At 42.5% G+C, this 18,539-nt stretch overlaps 1 protein-coding gene across 1 annotated transcript in view; it reads right to left on the minus strand.

Annotated features, from left to right (window-relative positions):
• Window positions 1-15,468, minus strand: part of LOC308407823 (voltage-gated potassium channel subunit beta-2-like) — a gene marked incomplete at both ends in the record, with an annotated part of 254,708 nt that extends 239,240 nt beyond the window's left edge. Inside the window, 3 exons of the mRNA XM_080899720.1 lie at window positions 2,621-2,664; window positions 13,536-13,873; window positions 15,418-15,468. Of these exons, the coding sequence (XP_080755846.1) occupies window positions 2,621-2,664; window positions 13,536-13,873; window positions 15,418-15,468 (433 nt within the window). The remainder of the gene's footprint in view (window positions 1-2,620; window positions 2,665-13,535; window positions 13,874-15,417) is intronic.
• Window positions 15,469-18,539: the final 3,071 nt, after the last annotated feature.

The raw sequence follows: 18,539 nt of genomic DNA on the forward strand, positions 1-18,539 counted from the left end.
TCCTTAAGTGTGTCAAATATATATTTTCTCATCTAAATGTCCACTGCGCTGTGAGCCAGGGGGCGGTAATGCGCCTTAACATTGTTTGCCAACCAAGAAGAATAAGAAGCTGTGAGCCAGGAGGGAGGGGGTGAGTGAGTGATTCGTTCGCTCGCTCTATGATTCAGCACAGGAGGGAGGGGGTGAGTGAGTGATTCGTTTGCTCGCTCTTTGATTCAGCACATGAGGAAGGGGGTTAGTGAGTCCTGAGTGATTGGTTCGCTCATTGATTCAGCACAGGAGGGAGGGGGTTAGTGAGTGAGTGAGTGAGTGAGTGATTCGTTCGCTCGCTCTTTGATTCAACACAGGAGGGAGGGGGTGAGCGCGTCCTGAGTGATTCGCTTATGCTTACGATTCAGCACAGGAAGCGAGGGGGTGAGTAGCTCAAATGTGTTGTTAGCATGTTAGCAGCGCGATGCTACTCTGAACCGAGGAGCTATTTTCTTGATGTGAGCTTCTACTCAGGGTTTTTTCTTCCAGTTCAGAGCAGAAATGCTTTTGTTACGAAACTGGCTGTTGTTTTTCCCCCACAATTTTAATTATAAGCTAGATATATTTCTACTAATGGAATTAGTTTGCTAACAGCAACAGGGATGAGTCAGTGAGTCAGTTGGGCTTGTGAATCATGATTCACGAGTCAGTAAAGTGATTCTTAAGTATTGAACGATTCGTTCACGAATCGAACATCACTACATGAGAGCCCCCCCCCCGTGTTTCGATACCTCTATGTTGCCTTTTCGCCCCCCAAGACACTCATTTCCTGTTCCTGGTCCTGTGCACCACTGCCTGCCTGACACTTTTGTTCCGAGGTCGTTGGACTCTGCTCGTTTCGTTTTCGTCAGGCATGATGCCCATAGGACTGTGTCCACCATATGACGGGCCACACAGCGTTCTTAAACTGGGCGAAAAACATTTCTTTTTGGACTTTGGCGGTTGGCAGGAGGGTGTCTCTGTTGACAGACTTAAGCCTGCACATGTTATGCAAGATGATCAGGTGGTCCCGGCCCAGGACCAGACTGCTTCTTACTGAAACCTGGCTTCATGACACTGGAAATATAGAGCTGATTGAAGCATCACCCACCAATTACACTTTTGAACATTGCATCCATAAAAACAAGAGGGGCAATGTGATTTATAACAACAAATTTTTTTATTGTAAAACTTTGCTACTTGAAAATTATCTGAGTTTTAAATATTTAGTTATGTAGATTTAATAATTCTATTTCGTCGATTTATTCTATAACGTCAGTTTCTCCTGCTGTATTACTGCTTACTATATATCATCCTCCCAGACTGAGACACGGCTTCCTGGAAGAAATTGGTGAGCTATTTTTCTCTTTTCATAAATATTTTATTCATCTGTCAAAAACAAATACAAATTGATTTGTCAATAAGCATCATATCAATGACAGCAAAGCTGAATTTATTCATCAGTGAGTTTTCAAAGTGTACACTACTGTAATTATGTGATGAAATGATGGACACATTCTGTAGTACCATTTATCAAATGATTGACCACATTGCCCCTGTCAAAACTATTAATGAATGTGGTTCATCAAAAGCACCCTAGAGAAACAATGTAAAGGTAAACGTGGTAAACAGACACTGCTGGAGATCCTACAGAATGATGCAATAATCATCATCATCATCATCATAAATTAATAAAAAAAAGAAATAATGCACTTTACTTCTCCAACAATGGAATCAAATCAGCCAGACAATCCTACATCTCCCAATTGATCAATAAAATCCAGTCTATTCCATTTTTTTGTCTTCATCCACTGATAAACTGTTTAATGCCTCCAAAAACATACCAACTGAATTTCTTTCAACAAATAGGTGTGATGAATTGGTGTCTTGTGTAATATCTTAGCCTCTCATAGTAATCTATCTAGCACTCCCTCACATAATGATCTAATTACTGCCACAGGCTCAATGCTCACATTCTAACCTGTAAATCCTAAAGAAGCAGTCATTCATCAAGTCTTATACCTCTTTACTCAACCCCATCCCCATCTGTAATTCACTGTTTTAAAAATAATTTCAACAGCTCAACAGTTTTTATTTTTCAATTCGCAATTTTAGTTCTGCACAAATGAAAAATTCAATCAGTTGTGTCAGTCCTCGGTCCATTACATTACACAGTATTACTTATCACTTTCCTCTGATGATAAAAAATCCATCCACAAATTAATAAGCTGCACTAATGACATCAACTGCTGGATGTCTCAACACTTCTTAAAAGTAAGTAGATACAAGATAGAGACGAGACAAAACTTCTACAGTACTTGTTGTTGATCCAAAAAGTCAGAGAAAGAATATCTGTTCATATTTATCACATCAATAAGGTTACCAGAGCTGCTAAAATGTGCTAGCATTACTACAGCCATAGTTTATAAATTGAAAATGGACATACTGAACCGTCATAATTAACATGGTAAAACATTTCTTTTAAAATGATTCACATTTTTATGACTTATCACACAGTATCAAGGGAATACCGGGTATTTTGTCATTTTAAAGAAAACTGAATACAGAATACACCTTAAATTTGTATATGTTCCATATATACCATACTTACCTAATCCAAGGCAGGATACTCTGAGCCCTGATTTACCAAGATTTCTGTTAACAAAGAAGAAATAATAAGCAGTAGGAATAGATTTATTTACCATAAAAACTGTAACAAAATACATACATGAACACTTTGAAACTCAAGATTCAAGATAGATTCAAGATTCTTTATTTGTCACATGCATAGTTATACAAGTACAACATGCAGTGAAATGTATCCTGACACACTCCTCGACTGTGCAAAAGGGGAGAGAAGAACATTATATACATTAAGTGAATATATACATGGGGGGCACTATGTGCAGTAAGTGGCATTGAGTGCAGCAAGTGGGTGAATTATGTACATTAAATGAATTAAATAAAATAGACAATCTGAACTTTTTAAATTAAAAATATGAAATGTACATTGTGCCTGTGGGTGTCTAGAAGAGAGTCTCAGTCACTTATGGATGCTGTAAGAGGGCGTGTGTGTGTGTGTGTGTGTGTGTGTGTGTGTGTGTGTGATAGAAGCTCAAGAGGAGCTTGAACTTCTATCTCAAGCTTCTAACTTGAGCTTCCTATCTCTTGAACTCTTTTAATTACAGGAAATGTCTGTTAAATTTCCATTATTTTAAAGTGTTATTTTAAAAGTTCCCAAAGAAGCAAAAATACTGAGAATACAGAAAAGGCAGCATCTGTTACCTTAGAACAGGGTATGAAGCTGTCCAGTTGGATACTGTCTGAGCTGTGCCAATATGCTCTGTCACAGTTTCACTCATGTTAAATGAGCAACTTATTCTATTGAAAGCATGAGAGTGGTGATCACTGACCAAGTGCATGAGAAAAAAAATGTATATTTTATGTATATAAAAAAAGTTTGGTAACATTTCCTATTACAGCTCAATAATAAAGTGGCAATAGTACACACACACACACACACACACACACACACACACACACACACACACACAATGCACAAGAATGTCATAATCTGGTAGTTTCTAAATTATTACCACTCAATTACCTGGTAGTTTCTGTGTAATAAGTGGAAAACAGAGCTGCAAAATGCAAAACTGACGGTTTCTATTTAATAACATATTAATATTTATTAGAGATGGACCGATCCGATATTACGTATCGGTATTGGTCCGATACTGACCTAAATTACTGGATCGGATATCGGAGAAAAATAAAAAATGTAATCCGATCCATTAAATATCACGAAAGCTCCTCACAAAACTTGCAACACGCCGTAACTCGCCTCAGAACATTAGCACGTCGGAGCAGTATGCATCACGTGATAGAGCGGCTGTGGCATGCGGGACCTGTCGGTGGTCTGGATAGCATGTGGAGCTTCGCTAGCAACCCGGCATTTCATCTCCGACAAAGTTATCCCAAGAGAAGTAAAGCAAGTGTGTAAGTCCATCTCTGAATGTTTGTAAAGCATTCCTGCGTTAAGCTTAACAAACGATATATGGAGCGACTGCCTCTTCTTGCTGCTACTTCAATCATGAAATTGCTTAATGATCAGCTGATCGGCTTTTCTGTTGCGAGTCCGTCTGTCTTGTTTGTTTTTGGCCCACTTTGCACCAGAAAGAGGAAACCAGCGGATAAACAACAGCAGCACGTTTAAGCTGTTGTTAGAATTTGTTTAATATTACTTTCTACACCAGGATCTTTTTCTACGTAGCTGACGCTGGTAACTGTGCAGGGGCGGATCTAAACTGTGTATCTGCGGATACACAGTTTAGCCAGGGGGGCCGATAGGGCATTAACAGGGAAAAGGAGGCATAAAGACATACTTTTCTTTCTTATTCTCATTTAAAATGTCTAGCTTTTAATAAATAATTATCTGACACCCAAAGTTTTAATTTGATGCAAAATGAATAGAAGTCCATTACTGTATATAGTAACTATTAAGTCTAATATATATACCCTAGTAAGCTATAGTACTTTTTCCTTTGGGAAGGTACCATCTGTGCAGTCTGCAATTTTGTTGAAGAAAGATGTTGAATCTATTTAATATTTTAATATATTGAAAAATAATTTATTTCTGTGCATTTTTTTCCACACTGCATCAAATTAAGGTTGATTACGTCGATTAAGCATCATGAGGTAGAGGGTGGTTCCCTATTTTTTATTTATTTATTTTTGTTGTTGCTGGGAGTTGGAACCCTATTAGTTAGGTTGCTTAATATTTACGCTAAGTACTCTTTAAAATACCAGAATAGGGAAGATGGTGTAGGTTTAAGTTTATTAGATTGATCAGTATTGCTGAACTATGAAATCTTTTTTTTTGCATACAGGTATAACAGAATAGCTTTAGTGTAGTTGTTGTTTTAAACTTGAGTATGAACTTATACAAAATGCAGCAAGATATTTTAAAAAACAGTTTTGTTGATTCAAACACACTATATCGGATTCATATTGGTATCGGCAGATATCCAAATTTATGATATCGGTATCGGACATAAAAAAGTGGTATCGTGCCATCTCTAATATTTATTGAAGCAACCTAAAAAGTGTGCATTATTACCTATAAAAAACCTGTGGTAGTTTCTCTTTAATCAGCATAGTTGGAAACAGCCTGCAAAGAGCCGGCTGCCAGTAATTGGCAGTAGGGGTGGGTTTAGAAAATCAGTTTTCCAATTCAAATCGATTTTAGCTTAAATAACGCAATATTGATTAATTAAATCCTGAATCGATTTTTAAATATAAATATATTTTGCCAGAAACCCAACAATCTCAGGTTAAAGCTCACAAAACTATTTCAGCAACAACCAAACAGCTAAAACAGCAAATGAGAGCAGGTAAATGGATTTCGCACAAAGATGTAAACACAAAGCGTGGATCATTCACCTGATGGCACGTACGCAGACCTGCCATCAGGTCTGAAAGCTGACATCTCACAGATTCTGATGCTGCATGTTTGGTCATAGTGATGGGATTTCCGGCTCTTATTAGAGAACCGGCTCTTTCGGCTCGGCTCACTAAAAAGAGCCGGGTCTTTCGGCTCAGAACCGGCTCTTCAGGTTGTCTTGTTGCTTTAATTAATTTATTATTAACAATAATATAAAATTATGCACAAAAGTAATTACTAATGTAAAAAAAAAGTGGTTTTATTTATATATGTTTATATATATGCGGTGGCCCCTAGAGACAAAGCACGTACAAATTCCAAAACACTAACAAACTCCAAAACACATTTCTAGCATTAACTGAACTTCCAAAACAGAGCTACCTAGATCACTTAAATCAGCAGTCCCCAACCCCCGGGCCTCGGACCGGTTCTGGTCCGTGAGTCGTTTGGTACCAGGCTGCGAGAGTTGAGGCTCAGGTGTGAAATGTATGGTTTTCAGGGTTTTTATCGGTTTTCAGCGTTATTGTCACAACGGGACTGAACGGACTCACGCGCAGGCTCTAGGTCTTGAAAGCACAAGAGTCTTTATTATGATACACCAGGTGATTATTTACAAAAGTGAGGGGAAAGCCGGGCTCCGGGGGTCCACACACGAACGGGAAAGACGCCGATAGTCACACACACACACACACACACACACACACACACACACACACACACACTCCGTCCATTCCTCTTCACACTCCACTCACTCGGGTAACACAGGGGTAGGTCCAGGGAATCTGTACACAGAGACACGAAGGGATAGTAAGGTAAATCGCTGTGAAAACACTTCAGAAGTAATTGAGCTGGGGTTACACTGACGAGGGTCGGCAACGGTCCAGCTATGAGAAACACAGGGCTGCCATCTTATAAAGGAGCTGGATCACTCGTGATGAGCCACAGGTGCGTGGGCCAAGGGCAGGAGCCCACAGGTGAGCTCCGCCCAGGCAGAGGGAGGAGGGAAAGAGGGGAAGGGAGAGAGCCGGGAAAAAATAAAAAAAAGAATACAAAACATATGTAGCCATACTGAGCCGACCGGGTAGGCACAGGGACCCTGACAGTTATTTTGTTATCGTTTTTATCGTTAACTCGGTTTTCCTGGGTCTTTTCACGTGTGTTATGAATAAATCTTCTTTTTTTCGGTACCGGTACTAGTTTTATTTTGTTGTATTTATCCGCAACACCTTAAAGGTCGGTCCGTGAAAATATTGTCGGGCATAAACCGGTCCGTGGCGCAAAAAAGGTTGGGGACCGCTGACTTAAATTATACAATTGAAAGCATATGTGTATTGTTTGTGTATTTATACACAAGCACTCATATATATTCAAATAATTTAAAAAAAATGTTCATTTACCTGTTACTACCACACACCAAATCCGGTCGTTGGTACTTGCTGGCTTGTGTAGTCACTAGGTAACAAAAGCTCAACACTGCGCCTAGCATCCTGGAGCACTTCTTTTGTGTTTTGCACGTGTTTTGAGTTTTTATGTGCTTCTGAGTTTTTACGTGTTTTTGAGTTTGTACGTGCTTCGAAGTGCGTACGTGTTTGTAAGTGCTTTGTCTCTAGGGGCCACCGTAAATATACTTTTATTTATTCACTCCACATAAAATGTAATAAATAAATCATATAATACAAAAACCAACTATTCACATTTCAACTTTTAACTATTTAAATTTTCAGCTTTTTCCTTTTAAACAAATTTAAAGTGAAACACAAAACACAAAATGCTGCAAACCACAACACAATTAAATATAAATTAAAATATGAAAACAAAAAGAACATGCATATTCTCTGTCATATGAGCCTGCATGAATAAACTTTCTGAATCCTTTATCATCTGCAACTGAAAATAGTTGTGGATGATTACTATACCTTTCTAATGTGACGTTGGTGTCCCTGGCTCTCTTTCTCTCTCTTTCCCTCCCGCTCTGTTCCTGTGCTACTGCCAGTGTAACTACCGCCCCTCCCCCTCTTCCCAGCACAAAACACAAGACTCGCGTGTGGAGTGAAGCGGAAAAAAGTGCGAGAGAGGATGAGAGAAGGAATAAGAAAAAAACCCCACGGCTCACGATAAGGAGCCGACTCACGTCGTTCACGTCAAAGACCCGGCTCTAAGAGCCATTTTGTTTGCGACCGACACATCACTATTTTGTCAGTCTCCAATCAAAATTCACTGAACCAGCAACAAATGAAGATCAAAACTGCGCTTCACATTTGATAAACATCCTCATTAATTCCCTCTTACGTTTGTTGTTTTGCTTCCACCATAATAAAATCGATGATAGCCAGACCTAGATGGCAGACTGCTGCCTTCTGGGAGTCTGGACTTTCTATTTTATCCCTGGATAAAGACAAAAAAGAAGTGGGGCACCATCTGCTTGTATAAACCAATCGATTATAACTCTAAATTTGGAATCAAACCCACATTCTACATACTGTTGTATGAATGCAAGGTAAGAAAAAAACGTTTTTATTCCTTAAGTTATATTTAGGACAGTTTCTCTGGTAGTCATTAACTTATGCCACATACTATCAACTTACACCACTAATGCTAGAATAGCTAACAGCAGTTGAGTACCTAACATTAGCTTAACTAATCATACGTACAATAGTTATAAAAGCTAAGGTTATATAAAGGTAAGGTTGTCATGAAATAAGATGACTATTATTATTGTAAATATGGAGAGAGGACTAGACGTGATCAGTTCTACTTTTGAAAAAAGATCTCAGATGTTGTCCCTGAGATCTACTGGAGTCTATCTTGGGGGTCACTGCACGAGTGCGATAACTACCACTGGCACAACTGTTTCCTTTACCCCCCACATCTTCTTAAGCTCTTTTCTGAGTCCTTGGTACTTCTCCAGCTTCCCATGTTCCTTCTTCCTGAAGTTTCTGTCATTCTGTATCACTACTCTATTTTAACTATGGATGTTTTCCTCTGCTTGTCCACCACTACTATGTCCGTTTGGTTAGCAATCACCAGTTTGTCCATTTCATGCATTCTTGACTACCCTAGGCGGTGTCTCCCATTTTGATCTAGGGACTTCCAGGCTATACTCGGCACAGATGTTCCCAGGATGTGGTCATACGTGGAATCCATACATGGCATTCAATGTATGCCCTGCTTGTGTGATCCACACAAATATGTGGTCACAATTTTGAGTTAAGTGGTGTGATATATGGAGATTATTATGCATGTTTTATGTTGCTGGTTTATTGGTGGAATTTAAGTCCACAATGTCATGCAAGTACTCTGTTGCCAGGAGAGTCTATAACACTTTGGACAGTAGGGGGCAGCAGTGTGCTTTGGGAACTAGTGATGTGCGATACCACTGATTTCTTTTCCGATACGATACCAAGAAAAATTCAGGGTGGTATCGACAATACTGATCCGATACAGATACTTTGTACAAAAAACTTAATGTTTCATTGTATTTCATATATAATTGTATTATGTAATTGTAATAATAATATAGCTTCATAATGATTACAGGACATCAGACTACTTGTTCTTATTGCTTAATATTGCAGCACCCTCTCCTATCCCTCTCCTCCTCTTCAGTTGGCCTCAACATACGCTCATCATATTCTGTGATATGATTTACTGTGAGGTGTTTAACAAGGTTAGTGGTGTTGCCACAACACCTCACTGTCTTGCCACATGTATCGCAAACTGCGTTTTGACTGTTTGTGGAGGTAAAATACGTCCACACAGGACTCCGTTCACGCTCAGTCATTGTTGTGAGTGTGCACGCCAGGGGCTGCCTGCAACACATTTATACAGCTGTATATGTATGACTATGAAAGGCGTAAGAGGAAGTAGTTCCTTCCAATTTAGACGATCCAAATGATATAGTTTCTTTCCATTGGGCTCCTGTTAATTATAAACTACAAATTTACCCCAAAGTACTAAAATATTGATATTTTAATATGAGAATCGATTCTAGAACATAAATTACTGGTATCGGAAGAATCGATATTTCAGTATCGATCCACACACCACTATTGGGAACTGAGTCGGGTGCATAGCTGCCATAAGCTTATCATTCTGGCTAGACTGACCAGGCCAACAGCAGCGTGTCTCCTGTGTTCACTTTCTCTCCTGTTTTACAGGTCAGTAATGTGGTCAAAACCATAAAGAAATACACAGCTGGACACTGTGATACTTATTCTTTCATGACATAAGACGGCTATGTGATATGTGATATATGTCACTTTCGCTATGCAAACTACTTTAGCTCTGTGGAATGTAATAGCTAAGCTGTATGCCTGGGTAATGCTAGCAAGCTGTTGCAACTGCGCTCGTCTCCATATAATAATAAGACGCACCAATCCGGCTGGGTTTACAGTTCCTGATAAACTTGTAGTTTTGTGTCCATGACAAATGTTTTGTATAACGTGTCTGTAAAGTGTTCCGGGCCAGCCTGAAGTCATGTGGAAACTTGCTGTTTCAATGTTAGAATCTAACTAGCCTGAAAAATACATATAAAGCAAAAGAGCTACAGCTAACAAAAATGCTGGCAAGGACAAGAAGTGCAGTAATGTTGAAGGTAAAGTTTCCTTTCTATGATAAGACACAACGATGATGATGTGAATTATTTTATTTATCAGTTTTAAGGTGAAAGAGGTGCATTTGTCATTTGTTTCATTCATTTCAAGCTTTTGTTGTTTTATGCCAGTAGTGTGGCTTAATATTGAAATGCACTGGTGGAAAATGAGCTATTTGAGGGAATGAGCAGTTCTGGTGAAATTGAGTTACAAAAAGAGTGGAGAACATATGCTTGTGTTGTATGAATAAATTCTGGCAAGACTGACCAGGCAAATGACAGCATGTCTCCTGTGTTCACTTTCTCTCTTGTTTTACAGGATTGTATTCTGGCTGACGCCCACCATAGTGGGGCCAGTAACACTTGCTAGCACCTGGCACAATGCTATTATGTGCTGGATTGTCTCAGAGGCATCTTTACACAGCCTGCACTTGGGCTCTTGTCTGGTGCTGTAGACCCCATTCTCAATGGATCTTGTGTTGCCATGATTAGCGCCTCTGTGCTGCTGAGGTCAGCTGCCATCTTCCTAGTGGATTCATGGATGTTTGTTGTCTCAGTCTGGACCGTGGTACTGACACTGACTAGTCCTGGTCTCCTTTCTTCCACTTAGCGTACAGTCTCAGGGTGGTGGACTTGGGGTGAAACCCTCCATGCATGGTCAGGAGCTTCCTTGTCTTGATGTCAGTGGCTTCCATCTCCTCACCAGCTTATTATCCCAACAGGGTACCTGGTCACAGGCAGGGCGTAGGTGTTGATAGCCCGGATCTCTTTCGTTTCATTCAGCTTACTCCTCAGGACTTGTCTAAGTATGTGCCGGTACTCGGTGGCTGCAGCTTTCCTAGCGGCCTCCTAATGGTTCCCATTTGCCTGTGTGATTCCCAGATACTTGTAACTGTCCTCAGTGTATGCAATGTTGCTTCTAGTAGTTCGATCCCCTCAGTTCTGACTACCTTCCCTCTCTCGTTACCATCTGACTACACTTCTCCAGTCCGAATGACATTCCAATGTCATTGCTGTAGATCTTTGTGGTGTGGATCAGTGAATCAATGTCTCATTTACTCTTGGCATACAGCTTGATGTCATCCATGTACAGGAGTTTGCTGACAATTGGTCCATTCCGTATGTCTGTGAAGGTTCTCAGTCATCCAGGTCATAGTAGTCTAAGGAGCTTGGAAAGAAAAGCGTCTGGACTTCTTTAAGTTGCTTGAAGACATTTCACCTCTCATCTGGGAAGCTTCTTCAGTTCTAGGGTCAAATGGTGGAGAGTCCCAGGTGAGCTCATTGTGAAACCTAGCCCAGGATGCCTTAACGCCCACTCACATCCTGGGCCATCTGACCTCAGGAAATCACATGATAGGGTGGGGCTAGGTTTGACAATGAGCTTACCTGAAACCTTGGCTGATTGTGACCTACACCCATTTTCACACCTTGGCTCATGTGATTAGGTAGAGGATCATTAGGGGGTCCATTGTCCCTCTTGGTGGGTTACTCCCACAGAGCTTAAATCTGGGACTCTCCACCATTTGACCTTAGAACTGAAGAAGCTTCTCAGATGAGAGGTGAAACGTCTTCAAGCAACTTAAACAAGTCCAGACGCTTTTCTTTGCAAGCTCCTTAGGTCCATTCCGTACTTGGTATTTGTAGCCTGTTTTGTAAAGGATCTCACTGAGGGGGTTCAGGCCTATGTAGAACAACAGTGGAAACAGAGCATCTCCTTAGTAGATCCCTCGCTTGATGCTATCTTGTGATATTGGGTTGAACTTAGCCTCCAGTGTTCTATACCACATCCCCATCGAGTTCCTGATTAAGGCTCTTAAGGTTCTATTGATCTTGTACAGATTGAGGCATTCCAGGATTCAGGTGTGGGGCATCAAGTCATAGGGCTTCTTGTAGTCTCAGGTGTAGCTGGTGTTTGCTTCACTGGTATTCCTACAAATTCCTTTCTGTGCTCCGCTCATGTATTTGGCCATGTGCCTGTTAATCTTAGCTGCTATGATGCCTGACAGGAGCTTCCATGTGGTACTGAGGCAGGTTATTGGCCGGTAGTTAGATGGGACTAGTCTCTCTGGGGATCCTTGAGGATCAGGACTGTCCAGCCTTTGGTTAGCCATTCTCGCTGTCTCTCATTGACTAACAGTGGGTTCATTTGTCCTGCCAGATGCTCATGGATTGCAGTCAGCTTCTTCAGCCAGTAGGCATGAATCATGTTGGGGCCTGGTGCTGACCAACTCATGCTATGAGACCCTCTCTTGGATATCTGCCACTGTGATGGTTACTGGACCCTGTTCGGGGAGGTTGCTGTTGTCTGCTCTTAGGTCCTCTAGCCACTGAGCATTGCCAATATGGATTGGGTCCTTCTCCCATATGCTGTTCCAGTATTGCTCAGTATCCAGCCTTGGTGGTGCTGTTCTCATGTTGTCAGCTTATTTAATTCATTTCAATTCAATTTTAATTGTACAGCACCAAATCATAACAACAGTTGCCTCAAGGCGCTTTTATGGTGAGGTAGGCCCTACAATAATGCATGCAGAGAAAAAAACAACAATTAAATGACCCCCTATCAGCAAGCACATTGGCGAGAGTGGGAAGGAAAAACTCCCTTTTAACAAGAAGAAACCTCCGACAGAACCAGGCTCAGGGAGAGGCAGCCATCTGCCGTGACCGGTTGGGGTGAGAGAAGGAAGACAGGATAAAAGACATGCTGTGGAAGAGAGCCATCCAAGTACACCTTGGATGGTTCTGTGGAGAACAGCTGGTTTATTCTCCTGCCTTCTCTTTCTCAGGTATACCTATTCAAGCGGCTAGCCAAGTTGTGAGTCTTTGTTTGGCATATAAAACATATACACAAAACACACTTTAGTGAGTGAAAATTTTGGAACATATAATGAAAAATATATAGTAATGATATTAGAAAGGAACTTGTGAAATCCTCTACTATGATGCAGGTACTATATGTTCTCGTATACAAAGTTTTTATTAGAAAAGGTTTATCCCCTAATGGGAAGTGGACAGCATCGGGTCAAAGAGTGTTGAGTGTGCACTTATTTTTTAGACAATGGATGGTTAACAACTTTAATATACATACATGTGAATACATGTTGCTATATAAACATACAAGGAGTTCCATATGTAAGCGCCTTGAGGCAACTGTTGTTGTGATTTAGCACTATATAAATAAAACTGAATTGAAATGAATTGGTATTTATCTTCTGTTTATATAGATAACATCTGGCGTCCCTATTTTCTTATTTTTCTCAACTTGATTAGGTATATCAATTTACCAACAGCAAGAATAGGCCAAATAATATTACAACATATGTGTACTTGTATGTAAAGTATACCTGCTCACCAAAACAGTTTACAATAATTGAATAATGTTAAACAACCTTTACAATAATCCGGTGATCAATAATAAGTTTATTGTCTACCTTTATAGTGGTAGTATAAGAAACTAACAGTATCTCTTCTAAATTATCTGTAAGTGTATCTTACCTGTAAATCATGCCAGTGGTGTAAGACACACTGTCCCTAAGTGAAATGTGGTTCATCCTAAGGAAGTCCTCGAGATTTTTGAGCTGAGCAGCTGCACGAACTTCTCTCAGGCGCTGATAATCTGCTACGTGGCGACTGCGCTGTTGCTTTTCTTCCTGCTCCATTGCTTGCTCTGACAACAAACAGCTTAGGCCACTGTGCACACTCTCACTCATTGATGACAGGGAAAGTATCTTGCCAGACACTCCAGTTCCACTGCTGATGCTACCGCTTCGATAAATTCCATTACTGTCTCGACCTCCAGGTGCCACCCCTCCACTGGTCCCAGGTTTGGGCATCTAGAAGTAAGAGGACAACTTTTTTAAAAATTAAACAAGAGTCCAAAAACCCTGTATTAAGTACATCATCATACATTTAGTAAACTGTAGCACACCCACATGCATATAAGTTTGTAATACAATCACAGCTTTTTTTTCTTGGTATCTACTCAATCTATGCTGCTTTCAATATTCAAGTGCTAAAACTGAATAATTCATGGGTGAGTGGGGATAAAGGTGTGTTGGATTTGATAAAAAAAAGAAAGAAAGAAAAACCTATGTCAGCCAGTTTTTCTCAGTCAGTTTCATGCAGTGTTTCAAGTGTTGAAATATGGAGTTCAGAATGTGTGTATTAACTGTTGAGGTCAATAAATTTATATTTCTATTTTATTTATATAGCACCAAATCACAACAAAAGGCGTTTCAAGGCACTAATAACTGCCATTTTCCCAGAAAAATTCTCATATTATAAATGACTGGGGAAATTTACTATGTTTTGTAGGCAGATATATTTGTGGTTTCACTGGAATGGCACCGCACAAATAGACATTTGTGATCCATCGCTGAACAAAATTTAACCTACTGTAAGCTTGTTTTCTTCCATTTAGGTGTTAGCACTCTTTTTGCTTTTGCTTTTCTGTATCCAAACCCTGTTTCATTCAGCCCATTTCTTTTAGTTCCATCACAAACACTGTCTACAGTTTTCCCCAATTATATTTCATTTATATTGCTGTGCAGTTTCTACTTTCAATTCGTCTTGCTTTCAATTTTCTGTCCAGTTTCACTCCTTCTTCAAAGTCTCTTCAGGTATCCTTTCACTCCACTCAAGCTGACTTCAAGCTAAAGCACTGGAGGGTTTTGTGACTGGCCTCCTTGCTGGCCCTCACAGCACTTCATAACCACCACTGGGCTCCCAGTTGCCCCCCTCAACTAGTTATCCTTTTTAATTAAAATTATGTTTCTGAGATTTTTATTTATATTTACACAGCACCCCACTCCCGAAATTGGGATTGCAGCTAAGATAATCATGTTGTTTTGTAAATGTGAAACCAAGAAACACAAAGACAAGCTGACAACAAACTGTTCGGCATATTCCTTGTGCTGCTGAGACTCCAGAGTGACCACGCCAAAAGAAGACACTATTCAAAAAAGATGTAACTCATAAATGAGGAGTGTTTTATCATGATATATTTCCAAGCTCTAGAAATCAAATTTTACTCAAAGAGAGGGTATCAAGCTTGCAACTGTTAACTTCATGAATCCACACAAAGTAAAATTTAGCTGTACAATACTTGAGTACAACTCAATCCAACCTTTACAATATACATACCATACAAATAAAAGAAACAGTATCATCTTTGCCCTCTCAATTTTTTAAAAACCTCTGACCTACATCAGAAAATCCTCAGTCACTCAATAATTTAAAAGCCTCTCTCCTCATGGTAATGATGATGGAACACGTAGAGGCTATTGTATTTTATTGTAGAGGCTACAGAATGCAACATTGTGGAGCGTAAGTTTTTTTCTCTCCCTCTCATTATCAGTGTATCCAAAACAATACTTACCCGAGATGTTGGTGTTCGGCTGATATAGGGATTCTGGACTACGCTGCTCATGGTAGAGATTGTGATTAGCAGATATAGCAGTATGTTGTAGTCAGCCTAATGCTAGCAGTTTCTGGACTGCTTTAAAAGTAGTTACTGAACAAGTTAATATGGCTTATCTACTCCCTCCTACTTGGTCACGTGGCACACAGAGCCCTATAACCAAGCCTGTCTGCACTGCAGTGGGCAAAAAATAATCTCACAAGTAAATTATTTAATAGCACTAAAACAAGCATCTACACTAAAAGCTTGTGATTGCCTAACAGGAAAGCATACTAAGGCCCTGAAATTTTGCTTGTCTCTACAGTAATGTGTCTGGTTTTTTTAATTATTATTATTATTTTTTATTTTTTATTTTTTTTGTGTCCCGTTTGGATCTTTAGCCATCAGAATTGTTGTCTTAAGGCCAAGAAAGATGCCAAGCGGATTTATTTTACCAAGTGGATCATCATGGCCTTGCCATATTGGTCCATTTGATTGACCTTTATTATAATTATGAATTTATTTTATTTTCAGTTGCTACAAACGGGACAGACATGACTGGAGGATAGGACAGGGAGAAAGAATGAAAGAAAGAGAGGGAGAGAAAGAAAACCAAAGGGGAGAAGAGACGGTGAGAAGGGGGGGAAGAAAGAAAAAAAAACAAACACCTGGGTCACCTGTATGGAGAAAAAAAACAGAAGAGAAAGCAAACAACAAAGAGCAACATAATAAAAAAAAACGGCACCATCACAATAAACTAGCTAGCAGTAGATATCAGTAGATACTAAATAATAAACGATATTGTGCAGCACGCAAGATAGACAGCGCACAATGTGCTTTGAGGCAGCAGCCAAGAAAGCTGTAGTCCGCGTCTGTGAATACCCGTGTGTACACCTGTGTGCATACCTGTGTGGATCAGCATGCTTGCATTCCAAAGGTTTCTCCATGTAACGATCTGCTAGGGAGTGTGGGGAGCCACAGCCCCGTCATCCAGGGTATGAAGCAGGTATGGAGGAGATCAAAACTCCAGACATCCAGAGGCCCCCAGAACACAAGAGACCAAGGAAGACCAACAGAGGGGCAGCCGCGCCACTGTCCCAGTAAGAGCTGAGGAGAGTCCCAGATGAGGGCTCACTCAGCAGCCGCGGAGCAGAAGCCAGGGGGAGTTGCAGTGACGCGTCCGTGAGCTCCGCCGGCAGCCAGCTGTGCCTGAGTGACCGAGCCCCAGGCCGAGAGGCCGGGGGCACCCCACCTCCGAAGTGGCCCGAGCGAGCCCCAGGCTCCAGGCCCCGATAAGCGGCCGCCAAGGAGTGAGCCGGTGTGTACCCGGACGCCCACCCCCAGACACAAAGAACCACCAATGCACCGACACCTGAGGGAGTCCGCCACTGGCAGGGGAAGTGGTGGTGGGTGGAGATAGGCCTCCAAACCTTGGAGGGCCTGAGATGTCCCCAGAGAGGTGGCGTCTGATACCCAACCTGACATATAGACACAGACATACAGGCACACACAGACACAAACATCCATTCCCACCCTCATGCTCTCATATGCACTTACTCCACACTCAACCAACGTGGAGACAGACATAAAGAGACGCTGTACACATGATCACACTCCCCAAGCGTACTCTACGAACCGGGTCTAGGTACCCTTGCCCCTGGAGGGGGGGACTGCACCCAGACCCAGGTGGTGTTACCCTTTTCCCTGCGGTGGGGAGAGGCAGACCGCCCCGACTCCGCAGCAGCAGGGAGGCCCCACACCCAGAGGACCGCAGTCGGACGGCCAACTCCTCCTAGCCCCCCCGCTCCAGCAGGCCGCAGAGAACGGGGGTGAGAGAAGACTCCAAACCTCCCTCCACCCGCTCATTGTAGTGTTGATGCATGTGTGTTCTAAGGTGCAATTAAAACCCAGGAGGGCATGGAGCTACCTGCCAGAGAGCAGCAGGTAAGCGCATAGTCCCTCCTGCTACCCCTCAATGTCTACATGTATTCAAAATTGAGAGGTGGGCAACGACGCCAGGGGTGAGGTGTACACCCTGACGGTAATTTGGACTCCGTGTATCGTGCCCACCCCCAAGATCCTATATGTATGTGTAATGAGAGTGTAAGTAATGTGAATGTCTAAGTTGTGGGATAAAATTGAGGCAGAGGCAGCCAGAAGGGGACAGGGGGGGGGGGGGGGGGGAACCTCCTCTGCACCCTGGTGACATACCCCTACTCCAAGGCCCTGCATGTGTGGGTGGTTGTGGTGGAGCGGGGAGAGGGAGGCAGCTGGAGATGGGGAGGGAAGGAAGGGAGGGGCAGGTGACCCCTCCCTGGGGCCAGCTCCCCCGCTGACCCCAGTAGGCACTCCCATACTCCGCGACCCGCCAGGGAAAGGGGGCCCAGGCCCATCCAGACCGGGGCCCAGCGCAGCAGCGCCCCCCAGCCCCACAGAGCCCGGGACAGTCCACCCAACCCCACCACAGAAAAAACTGCACCCACCCCACCATCCACTCAGCTTCCAGACTACATGAGACAATAGACGCCCAGGCTGAGATCTTCCTCCACCTCTCCTGTATCTCCTCCTCCAGCAGAGAGTTCCTGAGGAGAGGAAAGCTCCTGCAAGGTGTGACAATCTCCCCCACCAGTTGAAGAGTCCCCCAGGCGGCTCGATGCACCGGCGGCACCCAGCGCCAGGGATGGGCCCCCATGCACCCACCCGCCCACAACCCCGGCAACACACAAACCAGGACCCAAGGCCCCGAGGCCCGGCCAGGGCCCCAGCCCAGAGACGGAGCACCCCCAGAACCTCACGCCCATCCCGGACCCACCCAGGGGCAGACAGGCTACCAGGTCAGTAACCCACGTCCGTCAGCACAGACCCTCCCCTAGCCCCGCTACACGCAGCCACGAGGAAACAGTCACCCGAGAGCCAAAAGAGCCCCCAACCGGACATGACCGCTACCCCGGGTTGAGCCCCCCAAGGAAGATGCCTCCGGGGAACCCCTCGACGCCCTAAGCCTGTCCCTACCCCCACACCAATCACAACAGTGAAGGCGGGACCAAACTATGACCCCCCACCCCCACTAGGTGATGGAGCTGATCAAAGGAGCCCAGAGC

Source organism: Rhamphochromis sp. 'chilingali', assembly GCF_963969265.1.
Source record: "Rhamphochromis sp. 'chilingali' genome assembly, chromosome: 12".
NCBI classification, from domain to species: domain Eukaryota; kingdom Metazoa; phylum Chordata; class Actinopteri; order Cichliformes; family Cichlidae; genus Rhamphochromis; species Rhamphochromis sp. 'chilingali'.